This window comes from Mauremys mutica, chromosome 21 (genome assembly GCF_020497125.1).
Source record: "Mauremys mutica isolate MM-2020 ecotype Southern chromosome 21, ASM2049712v1, whole genome shotgun sequence".
Taxonomy (NCBI): Eukaryota; Metazoa; Chordata; order Testudines; family Geoemydidae; genus Mauremys; species Mauremys mutica.
Window position 1 is genome coordinate 9,325,866 of NC_059092.1, and position 13,019 is coordinate 9,338,884.

Consider the following 13,019-nt stretch of genomic DNA (forward strand, 5'->3'; position numbering starts at 1 on the left):
ACTTCTGCAGGCCACTTACTGAACATTTTTCTAAGCAACTTTTCATTTAAACATGCATATATATATATATGAATATACACAGAGGACTCATTTAAATTCTGGGATTCTAAATAAAGATACTTCACTTTCTCGGAGATTTACCATGTATGACCTCATAAAGACAAAAGAAGAAAAAATATCCTTCTGGATTAAAAAAATATATAGAATAGCATTTGTTTCCACAGTTCTCGTTATAAAAATGCATTCAGTTACAATGATTCTTCCAACTCCAGTATTTAGTTTAGTTGTGTGAACCAAACAGGATTTTAACTGATGAAAATAATTGTAACTGTATCTTTATCGTGAACACAGATATCCCAGCTACACATATTTTTAATGTCTTAGTTCTATGCACGACACACTTCTGATTCTGCAACACTCTGCATTTATGACATCACCATCTTCTCCATGGAAATCCTGATGTCACACACAATGAGATTTTAAGAGTCCCCAAGAAATACTCAGATGGGGGATGGACAGCACCGTGAACTCAATGTTTAAGGTGAAGCAAAACAGAGCTATAAAAACGATGATCACTGTCAAGGATGAGAATGTTATAAAAGTTTTTTTTTCCTGAGAGGAGGAGGTGGTAGCTCCAAGATATGTTTGTTGTTAATCCTTCTCAAGTTTATCTAAACCTTTTGCAAAACATGAGAATTCTGATCATAACATGTGGGTACTTTTAATTTCCTTTGTTTCAGTTGCTTTACCCTTCCGCAAAACAAACAAACAAACAAACAAACACACACACTCTCTCTCTCTGGGGGTGAGGCTGGAGCTGGTGAATGATTTGCAGTTTGCATAGCTGTGATATTTCCCCCGGTCAATCATACATGCACACTCTGCATTACATCCTTTAGGTTAAGCACTGCTTTACCCAGCTGCTCTGTTTGCAACACCCCCCTTCCTCTGACATTTAACAAGACTGCAGCTATGCTCACAGTGCAAAACAGCACTTTGGAGAAGGCTCAGTGACTGACATCCCTAGCCCTTTAAGATCACAATTCCGTGATTACAGAAGGAAAAGAAAAAAAATTAGGGAAAAAGAGAGTAAGGAGGAGATTTGACTAAAACACATATTTTAGCAATAACCTTACCACTGGAGACGAAATTCGACACCCAGGGCAATCACAGATTGGAGGATGTACCTGTAAGATTCCTTTGGACATAAGAGTCTTCAAACTTTTCCCTGGATGCAGAGGAGAAGAAAAAGAAACAGCACTGGTTTTTTAAAACAAATAAATAAATGGCTTTGCAGAAAAAGCAGCTCGGATCTTTCCATGCAAACTCACAGAGCCCTTCTCTTCCCGTGCCCACCCGACACGACTCATGCTTGTACCTTAATTGAACTTTCTAGCCTGTAGAAATCGGGAAGAGAACCACCAGCGCAGCCCTCATTAGCTTCCCTCTAACCTTGTTAAAAATGTTCTCGCAGTCTGCAGAGATGACTAATGAAGCTAACAGCCAGGCGCTCCAGCCCGGCATGCCCACCCCCTGCCCCCACCTCGCACACACCACCCCGGTGCCGTTCTGGACACGGGCAAGGGATGGATTTGCAATTAAAAGCAACGGAGGAGATATTGAATGCAAACCACAAGGCAGCCCGAGACAGCTTCTCCCCCGCCCTCCTCCATCCATTTAACCTCAGTCCTCCTGACTCACCCCGGAGGGACTGAGATTTCCTGAAGACAGCCAGGAGCCCAGTGATAAAAAATGAGGCGAATAATAATCATTAGAGCGGCCCCTGGAGTTATTCCCCTCTTCTCTGGCGATCAATAAACAAGGCGAGGTGTCAGTCACCTCCTAATGGCTCTTCAGACCCCTGGGCTGACACCTCCAGCTCTCAGCTAATTACATGTCACACTGACTCTGTCTTTCCGCCTCTCCCCCCACCTCCCTATGCAGCCAAGTCCTCAGCTCTCCACCTGCGGAGACACCAGCCGCTCCGCTCCGCTCCGCCGTCCCCGGGGTCTGGAGCTGCCCAGCTCGGCTCCAGCTGCGCCGGGGGAGGTGGGCAGCTGTCAGCACAAGGCAGAGCCGTTGGGGTCCCGCACCACCCAGCTGCTGGGCTGGAGGAACCCCCCGCCCCCTCCTTCCCCGAGGCGCCTGTCCTCATTTACAGAGTGACAAGCCGGCACATTTCTGCTTCAAGCACTCACAACTTCCAATCTCACCCCCCCTTCTCCAAACACATGCAGCCAGGTACACGAACACAGAGACAACTACACACAGGCAGCCACAGTTACACACAGACAACCACTACTATACACACAGAGATAGCAAGAATACAGTCAGTTATATACACAGATAACACCACACACACGATAAAGACAGCCACAACTACACATACACAGATAACAACGACCCACACACACTGCCACAACTATACACACACACGGATAACAACAATACATAGACACAGAAAGCCACAATTACACACACAGATAACGATAAACACCGAGACAACTACACTCTTACACACACATAACTGTACACACAGAGAGACAACTATACACACAGGACAACTACAGAGACAGCCATAGTCGCGCGCGCGCGCACGCACACAAACCACAACTATACACACACTGCTCACACAGCTCTAAACAGAGACAACAACCACAACTACACAGCGAGAGAACCACAACTATACACACTCACACACACACACAGCCAGCCAAAACCGCATACACAGAGATAACCACAACTATACACGGAAGCAGAAAACCACAACGACACACACAGACACACACGCACCCCCCAAAATCATACCCCCTCCCCAAAGGAAAAATCTGCCCCCGGCGAGCACTTACTTCACCCCAGCGCTGCCCTCTCCGGCCTGCACCCGAGCAACAACCGCCCCGTCTCGCCAAAGCCATGCCGGCTACTGGGCTCTTTCCGTTCGTCAATTGCAACCTTTTGTCAATTTCGAAGCGCCGCGCACCCGGCGGCCTCCCGAGTTCCCCTCACTCGGTGTGGCTGGGTGAGGTGCGGAGAAAAGTGCCCCAAACCCCACCAAGTGTCTCCCCTCCCCCCTTTTAATCCACAGGCAGTTGTACGCGCTGGCACAAGCCCCAGCTCCCCTCACACGTCTCCCCCCAACCTTCCTTGGTTCAGCCTCTGCCCACATTGAATGAAACTTCTTCCGCAGGATGAGCTCCCCTCCCCTCCCTCTCTGCGATCCCCAAGCTCCCGTCCCCCGCAGGAGAGCCCGGGATCGGGGGGGATCTGATAGTTGGAGGGGGTGTCAGGGATCCCAGAGGGATCCCCCCTGCCAATGCTCACACGCCATCAGCCTCCCTCCCGCTTTCACAAAGCCCGGCTCTTTGGGGAGAGGGGTGTGCGCGGCAGACGGCCGTGCCAAGGGGCACCCCGACCCGAGGGGCAATGTTAGCCACCCCCTTACCTTTGTGCCGGATGCTCCGCTTCCAGTCCTTGGCGGTCTCCCTGCCGCTGACAAACTGGAACTCGTTAGGGGTGAGCCACTCTCCCCGGTACCGGATGGAGGGTCCTTTGCTGCCCTGGCATAACTTACTGATGTAGAGCAGCGCCTTGTTCTCCCCGCACTCCACCTCGATGCACGGCTCGCCGTTGTCAAAGAAGGGCTGGAAATCCGGGATGGAGGAAAAGCGCTCCAGCATCAGGTCCTCGGGGAGGTGGTGATGGGGGTGGTGCGGGTGGTGGGTCTCGGGGAAGCCCAGGTAGGCACGGTGGTGGTGGGCAAAGATCTGGTCGTAAGCCGAAGGGTGGGGGGTCACCACCGGGATGGCAGCGGCCGCTAAAGGGGCCAGATAGTCAGGTAAGGTCTCCATGGGCTGGTTAAAGGCAGCCAGGGCCATCTCCTCCCTGTCAAGTCGCTCCTTCTTGATAGCAGGCATGGTGCCGCTGCGCTCCCAGTGCGCCCTCGCCTCTCCAAAGCACAGTGGCTCTGATGTCTCCGGTGCAACTTGCCCCCGCTCTGGCTGGAGTTTGGATGAAATGCGCCAGCAGTAGCAGCAGCAGCAGCAGCACCTTTTGCGCTCGGGTGCAGGAGGTGGCGGGTAGTATCCCCCGGAGGAGCCCGCTAGCAAATCTCCTCCGCCGGCTCCCCAGCACAGCTGTCTGGGATCCCTCTCCCACCGAGAGGCTAATGCACCGGAGACCCGGGAGCCGCGGTGCTGCTCGCAGATCTGCCCCTCCGGACTAATACCTGACATCTTGGAGAGGTCTCCGCGGCCGCAGACATTATTTGGGTTTAAAACGCGTATTGATCCCCCCACAGCCCTGATCGACCCACCTTCCCACCACGCGGGAGGGTTCCCCGCCACCCGGCCCCTCGCCCAAGGAGCCCTGGCTCCTGGCTTTTCTTTATTTAATAATGACAATTACACCCCGCGCCCCCTGCCCTCTCCTGCTCGCCCTCTCCCCTCCCCTCGCTTGCACCGACTGGACAGCGCCGTGGGTCCCAGCGCGCGCCCCCTCCCCCGCTCCCCACTAGTTGGACCAGGGAAGAGAAGAAGTTTTTCGGGGCTGCTCCGCTTTCCCCTGCAAGCTGCAGAGCCGCTGCCTCTGCTTATGGCTTTATTAATGACCGGTCCGTACTATGATTAGAGCCCGTTCCCCCGCCTGGCTACAATAATAACACTCATAAAAGCCCAACGGTGCCACCACCCTCCTAATGAGCCGCTACACGGCGTCACCCCCCGCCCCGGGCGCACTGCCCCCGTCCCGCGGGTCCCTGCGTGTGGCGGGCCGGGGCCGGGGCTCCCCCTCCACCCCGGGACACACAGACAGAGGTTCTCAGAAGTCACACAGTGCAGTTCGGAGACTCTGACCAAACAAGATTTCCCTTCACCGCCGCTTCTCTAACTTGGCCCATTTAAGCAGCACAGGCGCTTGCACACACACACACACACACACACACACACACAAAAAGGGAAAAAAATCAGCAAGCGCTCCCTCCTGGAGAGGGGGGTTAGCGACGGACGACAGACTGGCTCCATCGCCCCAAACGGAGCGTTTCTCAGCCACAAGGGTGTGGGGCTGCTTGCAAATGCCTGGTGCTACCTTGGAAAGTCAATATGCAGCCGTATGAATGAAGGAGGGTGGGGATGAAATCCTCTGGGCACTTACTATGTTAAAGGCGTGAAGACAAGGGGGAAAGGCACACACTACAACGCATATTCATTTTCTCTAGATCTCTATCTTGATACACACTGTACAGTTTTACACTAGTTTAGAGACTCTCTTGCGAAAATCTATATCCTGTAAAGGGAGGTTAGATCTTTCCTTCCCCATGAGGCAAGGGGCAAGAGACTTAATATAAATTAACCTTAATATAAATTAACTATGAGTCATGCCACGAGTTCTTTCCCAGCTGTGCAGTCTCTGGGAAATAGCCACAGGAGATTATGATTGAGGACTGTAACTTGTTTGTTATGGTAAATGTGTCTTGTATAGGATGGAGCAGGTTCCCTATACTGGGGTGCAAAGGGACAGTGGGGTGCACTATAACAGAAAGCCTGATGAGGACAGATGTGCTATGATGGAATAAGCGATCAAGAAGAGAAAACAATCAAATTATCAATTTCCAGCATTTTACATTAAATATGCCCAACCAGTCTTGCAAGAAGGGGACAGGTCCCTGACCCTTAATTCCACCTCAGTAACAAACACTGTAAGCTTTCTATCTACATATATCCTTTTATTTGGGGGGCTGAGGGATAACCCCAGACTAAACATGCTCTGCTGCCAACAAGATGTGTGTTCATTGTTAGGACAATCAACCATCAGCAGAGTTAAGGGGGCTAAGTGGAGCAGTTCCTAAATAATAATCATCCTTTGCACTTGTAGAATGTTCTTTAATTGAAGGATCTCAAAGCACTTCACAGACTTGGGTGAATTAAGCCTCACAGCACACCCGTGAGGGAGGTGCCATTATGTCCATTCAACAGATGGAGAAACTGAAGCCCAAAGAGGTCAAGACTCAGACCGTGGACCCCTTACTGGCATGAGGGAGCAATCTACCCGCACAAGTAATCAGTCCCACTGTAACTGCTCACCAGTGCAGGTAATGGATACATATTCTGGCTCTAAGTGATTAGCCCAAGATCTCATGGGGGTGTTTCTGGCCCCTTGCTCACAGCACCATGCTCTGTAGGTAATGCCCTATAATCAATAGACTACTTGTGTAGAAAGAACCACTCCACCTAATTAAGGGTAGCAGAATCTGTCTTATGGTGTCTCAGTGGTAGAATTTGGGAGGGAAGCTGGAAGTGCTAGATCTCAGTCTCCTCTTGGAGCTACTTGGCCACAAGCCTTGTTCATAGGATAGTGCTACAGTTTGTTCCCCAACGATGCAAACTCTGTAGGCTTGGCTTATCTAGAATCAAAATTAACACACCACAATGCACTGAAACCACCTCTCCATGATTCCTCCAGGAGGACACACAGGACTACCCTGCCTCTTAGGGGGGAGGGATAGCTCAGTGGTTTGAGCATTGGCCTGCTAAACCCAGGGTTGTGAGCTCAATCCTTGAGGGGGCCACTTAGGGATCTGGGGCAAAAATTGGTCCTGCTAGTGAAGGTAGGGGGCTGGACTCAATGACCTTTCAAGGTCCCTTCCAGTTCTAGGAGATTGGTATTGGTATATATCTTTACAGCTCGCTGACCCAACTGCCCTGAATTCAGACTTGAATACCCTGCCCAACAGCCCACTTGTGTTGCCAGACAGCCCTTAGCAAACAGCTGTGATGAAACCCTCCTTAACTCTGAGACCTTTTATTTACCTTCAAAAAAAAAGTTGGCTTGCCAAGGGGGTTTTCCCACTACAAATTAGCACCCTCACTTTTCATCTCTGGAGAACTTAATTCAAATCTGGGGTTAGTCATAAATGAAATGAATGTGGCAATCTCAGTTCTAGCCCCTATATGGAAAGACATCTATAGGCAGATGTCTATCTGCTCATGGGTGTTTCATTCCTGGAAGAGCAGACAGTGTTGCAGGCCACAATTGAAATACTTTGGTTGTGTGGGGCAGCAGCTCAGCAGGGCTTTGAGCTCCCACACAGACCTGAGGTGTGCTGGCAGAACTGATGGAAATATGCTCTCTGCCGGCGCACACTATACTTTAGCCTGTCCTATCCATCTCTCACTCTCACAAGCACCATAATTTACTACTGAATGAATCCCACTGACCTCCTCCCCAGCTCAACTAAAGCACAAGAACATTTGCTGGAGTCCAACTGTCTGGATGGCTGAGTTCAACAGTGGGAAGCCTGACGCTGCTCAGCTCTGGCCTCCGCAGAAGAATTTTCAGGGATTAATGTAAAGAGATTCACCAGATCAGAAAGATATTGACAAATTCACACATACCAGAACAACACAGAGAACCACATACAAAGAAGGCACAACTTGCAAATGCTAAAACGAAGGAGCTGGAAAATATTTGGAAGTCTGGGGGCAAAATTTATCACTGCTGGGGCTGGGATTCATCCTGAAAACCCCATGCATCAGTGCAGGGCGCAGTGTGCATGAGGGATTCGTTCTTGGAGGAGGGCAGGTAGTGTTTACACTGTTGGCATCATCCCAGGTTTCACCAAGTGAGATCAGCTTTAAAAGGATGGTCAGAGCTCCATAGGGATCCCCCTGGCAGAGGCTGCCTGAGGCTATGCTGAATCAGGGAATCCTCCAGGTGCACCTTCCTCGGCAGGTACAGCCCACTTTTGGGGCTGCACTAACCAGCTCTGGTCTTGCAGTGGAGTAGAGGTTGTGGTGCCTTGCCCTCCTGCAATCCCACCTCAGGAGCCTCTTTGGAGCAGGGACTGTCTTTTTGTTCTGTGTTTGTACAGGACCTCGCACAGCAGGGTCCCGGTCTATGACTGGGGCTCCGAGGTGCTATTGCAATACAAATAATATTACATTTTCCACTGCCAAGATCCCTGCATCCTGGAATGTAACACTTAGGGCTGAATCAAGCTCAGGGTCTTTTATTTCTCTCTCAGATCAAATGTGCCAGAGAAGTGCAATGTATTAGCTATATTGTAGACCAAGTTATGAGAAGAGATGGTCTTGTGCTTAAAGCACAGAACTGGAGGCAAAGAGACCACTGACTGTCACTGACTTCCTGCGTGACCTTGGATAAGTTATTTACATGCACAGGGCCTCAGTTTTCCCATCTGTAAAATGGGGATAATACTTTCTTTAGTTTAACTGGTTGTTGTTATTTCTTTGTATGACAGTAGTACTTAAGAGTCTCCAGCTGAGATCAGGGATCCATTGTGCTAAACCCTGCACACACACATAGTGAGAGACAGTCTCTGCCATTAAATAGACGAGACTGACAATAGGGTGCGAGGTGAAACAGAGGCACAGAGGGGTCAGTGACGTGCGTGAGTTTACAGGTTAGATTACTGGGACAGCTGGGAGTAGAACCCAGTTCTCCCAACTCTAATAATTCCTATATAGCACTTGTCATCAATAGACCTCAAAGTGCCTCCCAATCTGTAAAATATTTATTCTCACAACGCCCCTGTGAGGTATGGCCGTACTATTACCCCACTGGATAAATGGGGAACTGAGGCACAGAGAGGCTAAGCGACTTGCCCAGGATCACACATGACGGCTACAGCAGATCAGGGAACAGAACCCGCGTCGTAGGACAGTGCCTTAACCACGGGGCCACACTTTCTCCCCAAAGGGAGTTGTGATGCTTACATCCTTAATGACTGTGAAATGCTCTGAAACCTTTGGCTGGGAAGTGCTGGAGAAAGGCAGAGTATTAGAACCATTCCCATATTTATCCCTGGAGTTGTGACTCAAAGAGATATCAACCCATTCTCTCCTTCATTCTCTCCCCAGGTCGCCTCCATAAAATTACCTTGACAGTATCACATCAGCTATGGGAAGCATATGTTTGTCCCTGAAACATGCTATTGAATTGCCCTGAGTTTACTGAAAGACAGGAGCAAGACCAGTCCAATAACCATGACACCGCTTCCTGAGCCAATCAAGCTTCTGCCTGCCCCAGAGGACATCAGGCTGTCTAACAGCCAGGACTCTGGGCTTTTTATCTTTTGTTGCATGCCAGGTGTAGCCCTGCCATGTGATGCTCTGTGTTCACTGCAGCATGCGAGCAGCCCAGCACTGCTGCCGGAGTCACGCTCAGTGGGATCGGTACTGGAGGTAATGCTAGCCTCAGGCCAGACTGCTTCATTATGGGAGATATTTTGACAGCCTGGCAGCAAGAGCAACAGCAGGCAGGGCACAAGTGGGACTTCTGGGTAAGGGGGTGTGGAGACATTGAGAAGGGTTCTGCTGTACACACACACACACACACACACACAGACGGTTTTACCCTTTTCAATCCAATTGAGACAGTGGTCAATCTTTTACGCCAATTTATTGGGATGAAAAAGAATCACTGATGGATACAATAAGATTTTTTCCTTTCCTGTTTTCTGAAAGAGGGTCAACGCTGATGTGAGGTTATTGCACCAACCTGAACACTGCAAACACCCCCGTGTAACACACATTTCACTCTGATTGTGCATTTCGCATGCTTTCCCAAGAACAGCCTGGTACAGCATGTGTGGCATAAGGAGATCTCGCCTCATCAAGCTCTCTTCACACAACACCTCCTCCAAATTCGCCTTCCCTAGGAAAGTCATCTGTAAGCCAGGAGACTTAACCCAAAGACTTAGGCACTCCCAGCTCTGAGAGAATAAAGTGGAGGAGGGAGGGCAGTGATTTATGTGAAAGCCACAGATATTATCTCTAAACTGTCTACTCCCTCCCTCTAAATATCCAATAACTCCCCAGGCAGGGCATGCATTCCCCCCACCCTCTGGATAGTTTGCATTATCATTTACTGGGTATACTGACCTATGTCGGTCGCTTGGAGAGCCTTGCACGCCATTAGACAATGCCACACTAAGAATTCCACAGTTACAGCACCAGAAAGTTGGGATGTATTGACAGCATAGGCGCGACTGCGTGGGTGCTCTGGGGCTGGAGCACCCATGGGGAAAAAGTGGTGGGTGCTGAGGGTGTCCACCGGCAACCCTCCTATCAGCTCCCCTCTCTCGTCCAGTGCCTCCCACCTGCCCAGAGGCCCCACCGATCAGCGCTTCCCTTTCTCCCCACACCTCCCTCCTGCTGCGATCTGTTGTTTCGCGGCGTGCAGGAGGCTTTGGTGGGAGGGGGAAGAGTGAGGGTGTGGTGTGCTTGGGGGAGAGGGCGGAATGGGGAGGGAAGTGGTGGAGCTGGGGCAGGACTTTGGGGGAAGGGGTGCGATGGGGATGGGGCCTGGGGCAGAGCCAGGGGTCAAGCACCCCCCAGCACATTGGAAAGTCTGCACCTGTGATTGACAGAGCGCTATCTTTGAAAAATGCCACAGGTGGACATGGTGCTGTGCAGACATATCAGCAGACAAGCGGTCTGATTCTCCTCTCTTGCATACTGATGTAAATCAAGGATAACGCCACTGAAGTGCAGCTACACTGGGGGAAGTGGGGTCAGAAGCACACCCGAGGGCTCTATCTCATAAAGGTTAGTATCAAAGGTCATGATCCTTCTTCCATTAAAATCTCCACTGACTTCAACAGAAGCAGGAGCAGGCCCCAAGTTTATTGTATCAAGCAGCAAGTGAAAAGCTACCAAATGACATTTATCAATCAATCTATCAATCAACTCAAGTGCTCCTTCTCAGCCAAGCTCTTTGAGAGCAAGGAACTTGGCCACAGTATAAGTTGTCTGTGTGATGTAAAAGACTTTTATAACAGACACCAGTGCAATAAGGAGCCCCATATTAAGGCCAACATGACACTAGTCATCGTCTCTGAACAATCACCCTTGTTGAAAGAGCCTTCTCCTCTACAGCTCTGGCCACGGGCCACACACCCTGTACTTCATTCTGCTTCTTCAACCCACTTCTTCTCAAATCCCATCCTAAAATGCATCTTTTCTCCCTGGCCAGTGGCACGCTTTTGCTGATGTTGTGTATTATTAGCTTTGTGACTGTACCAAGAGGATATCAAAGCTCTAATTTGTGCCATTACTGAGGAAAAACACACTGTGTCAAAAGACCGTGGCAGAAATGGTCACAATGTGTGAATCTGAAGCTGGACTCTGTCCCAACACTTGTAGCTCGCTCACCCCACTTTCCTTTCCTCCTTTCCTAAAATCATGATAACAACAGGATACACAGGCAGCTGTGTACAGCTAGAAGCTATTGCTGGGTTAGGTCAACCAAAAGTGAGTGAATGTCAGTAAGAAGATAACATTAAACAACCTGTCCAAATTAGTATCATAAAAGGACTAGTCATGACATCCTCCTTAACGCGCTCTCTCTCTCTCTCTCTCACACACACACACACACACACACACACACACACACACACACACACACACACACACACACACACACACACACACCCCATAAAAGAACAAGTCACAGCATCCTTCTTAACACACACTCTCACACACATCAACACGTTCAGTGGTCTTGTCCAGACAAGGATCAAAAGTGTGTTGTTAGAACATGTTAGCTAGCACATTGTAACTTACATGTTGGAAGAGTTGCGTGTAGACATGTACACTGCTTTGAATATGTGCTGAACTGGTCAAATGAAAGACTGCGGGGAGCATAACTTGACCAGTATAGCACATGTTAAAGGACCCACTACTTGGTCTATAGCAGATTTTCCAAACATGTTAGAGCTAACATGTTCTAGCAACACACCTTTCAATCCTAGTGCTGCTCTATACTGTTTTTGTACTGCTTATAAGTATGTAAAGAAACGGATCTTGTTAAAGTGGTACAACCTCTTAGTAGCTATGGGAATAATCTATACTGATAAAAGCACTTTTATACCAATATAACTGCATCCACACTAGCAAGTTAAACCACCCTAACTATATCCATTTCTAAACAAATATGGTTATAGCAACACAAAAGATGTGTGTGGATTAGCCCCTAACCTAGACAAGGCCACAAACACACTCCTAGAAACACACAGACATTCTCTTCTATATAGGTACATATATACCACATTCAGACACTCACAAGGATACACATGCAGATACAGTCACACACATGCAGAATCACACACAAATACATGTGCATACTCTCATGCAGAAGGCTCTTGCAACAAGAATTAAGGTTCAGAGAGAATGGGGGTATAATGTTGTCCTTAATATGGGGCTCCTTATTCCACCAGTGTCTGTTAAACAAGTCTTTTATATCACACAGACAACTCAAAATGTGCCCAGATTGCTTGCTCTCAAAACCCAAACCTGTACACGCACACAGAACCACACCCACTCCCATGCAAACACTCATTCACACCTCCAAGATTTGGCACAAGGGCTGGGCCAAGTCCACGGATGATCATGTTTAGTTATGGTTTGTTTTTCTTTTCTTTTAAATCTTACTTTCCCAGAAGAGAGATTCGTTCAAGTAAACCTGTTGCCATGGCTACGGTGCAATGAAGAGCTTTAATCAAACAAAACTCTGATAAGATGTAAGAAAAGAATAACGCAAACAGAACAAAATAAAAGGAATTTCCAAAAATATGTAAACAGACATTTAAACATTTGAACTTTTGCTCACGATGATCTGAATTCTGCGTGTGTGTGTGTGTGTGTGTGTGTGTGTGTGTGAGAGAGAGAGAGAGGCAGGCAGGCGTTCGGTAACTAGTTAACATTGACTTCTATTTGTCTCTTGGACTACAAAACTAACTTTTCTGCATTGGATCCTTTTAAATACCAACAGTTTTTAGTGTTATACTTGCTGGATTTTTTCTCCCTGTTGCTTTCTTTATTTTACGGTATGTCTCTACACTGCAATTTACTGTAATGCAGGTAATCTAGTTTGCATAGGTAACGATAGCAGTGCAGATGGAGCAGCATGGGCTAGCAACGCAAGTATATACTCAGGGTCCCTGGTGGGCATGTACTCATGACGTTAGCCTGTGCTGAAGCCTGGGCCGCTGCGTCTGCACTGCT

General features: G+C 48.8%; 1 protein-coding gene and 1 long non-coding RNA gene across 12 annotated transcripts in view; one reads left to right on the forward strand and one right to left on the reverse strand.

Moving 5' to 3' along the window:
• The window catches only part of SAMD11 (sterile alpha motif domain containing 11), a 178,842-nt gene extending 174,534 nt beyond the window's left edge, over positions 1 to 4,308 (reverse strand). The window contains exons 1-2 of one of the 9 annotated variants that reach the window (XM_044996670.1): positions 3,443 to 4,308; positions 1,137 to 1,228 (exon numbers count right to left, since the gene is read on the reverse strand). In XM_044996670.1, coding sequence (XP_044852605.1) covers positions 1,137 to 1,228; positions 3,443 to 4,232 — 882 coding nt within the window. In that variant the 5' untranslated portion in view covers positions 4,233 to 4,308. Of the gene's footprint in view, positions 1 to 1,136; positions 1,229 to 1,378; positions 1,472 to 1,701; positions 1,928 to 2,849; positions 3,019 to 3,442 lie in introns of those variants that run through there. The other 8 variants (XM_044996662.1, XM_044996661.1, XM_044996660.1 and 5 more) reach the window with 8 other exon arrangements.
• Positions 3,310 to 12,581, forward strand: LOC123354535. Of its 3 annotated transcripts, none has more exons than XR_006574771.1 (4): positions 3,310 to 3,680; positions 8,874 to 9,197; positions 10,411 to 10,562; positions 12,455 to 12,581. It is a non-coding gene; the product is annotated as an uncharacterized LOC123354535 (long non-coding RNA). The 3 variants fall into 3 exon arrangements; XR_006574773.1 differs by lacking the exon at positions 3,310 to 3,680 and adding an exon at positions 5,873 to 6,085; XR_006574772.1 differs by lacking the exon at positions 8,874 to 9,197 and having other exon boundaries at positions 3,318 to 3,680.
• The last annotated feature ends 438 nt before the right edge of the window (positions 12,582 to 13,019 follow it).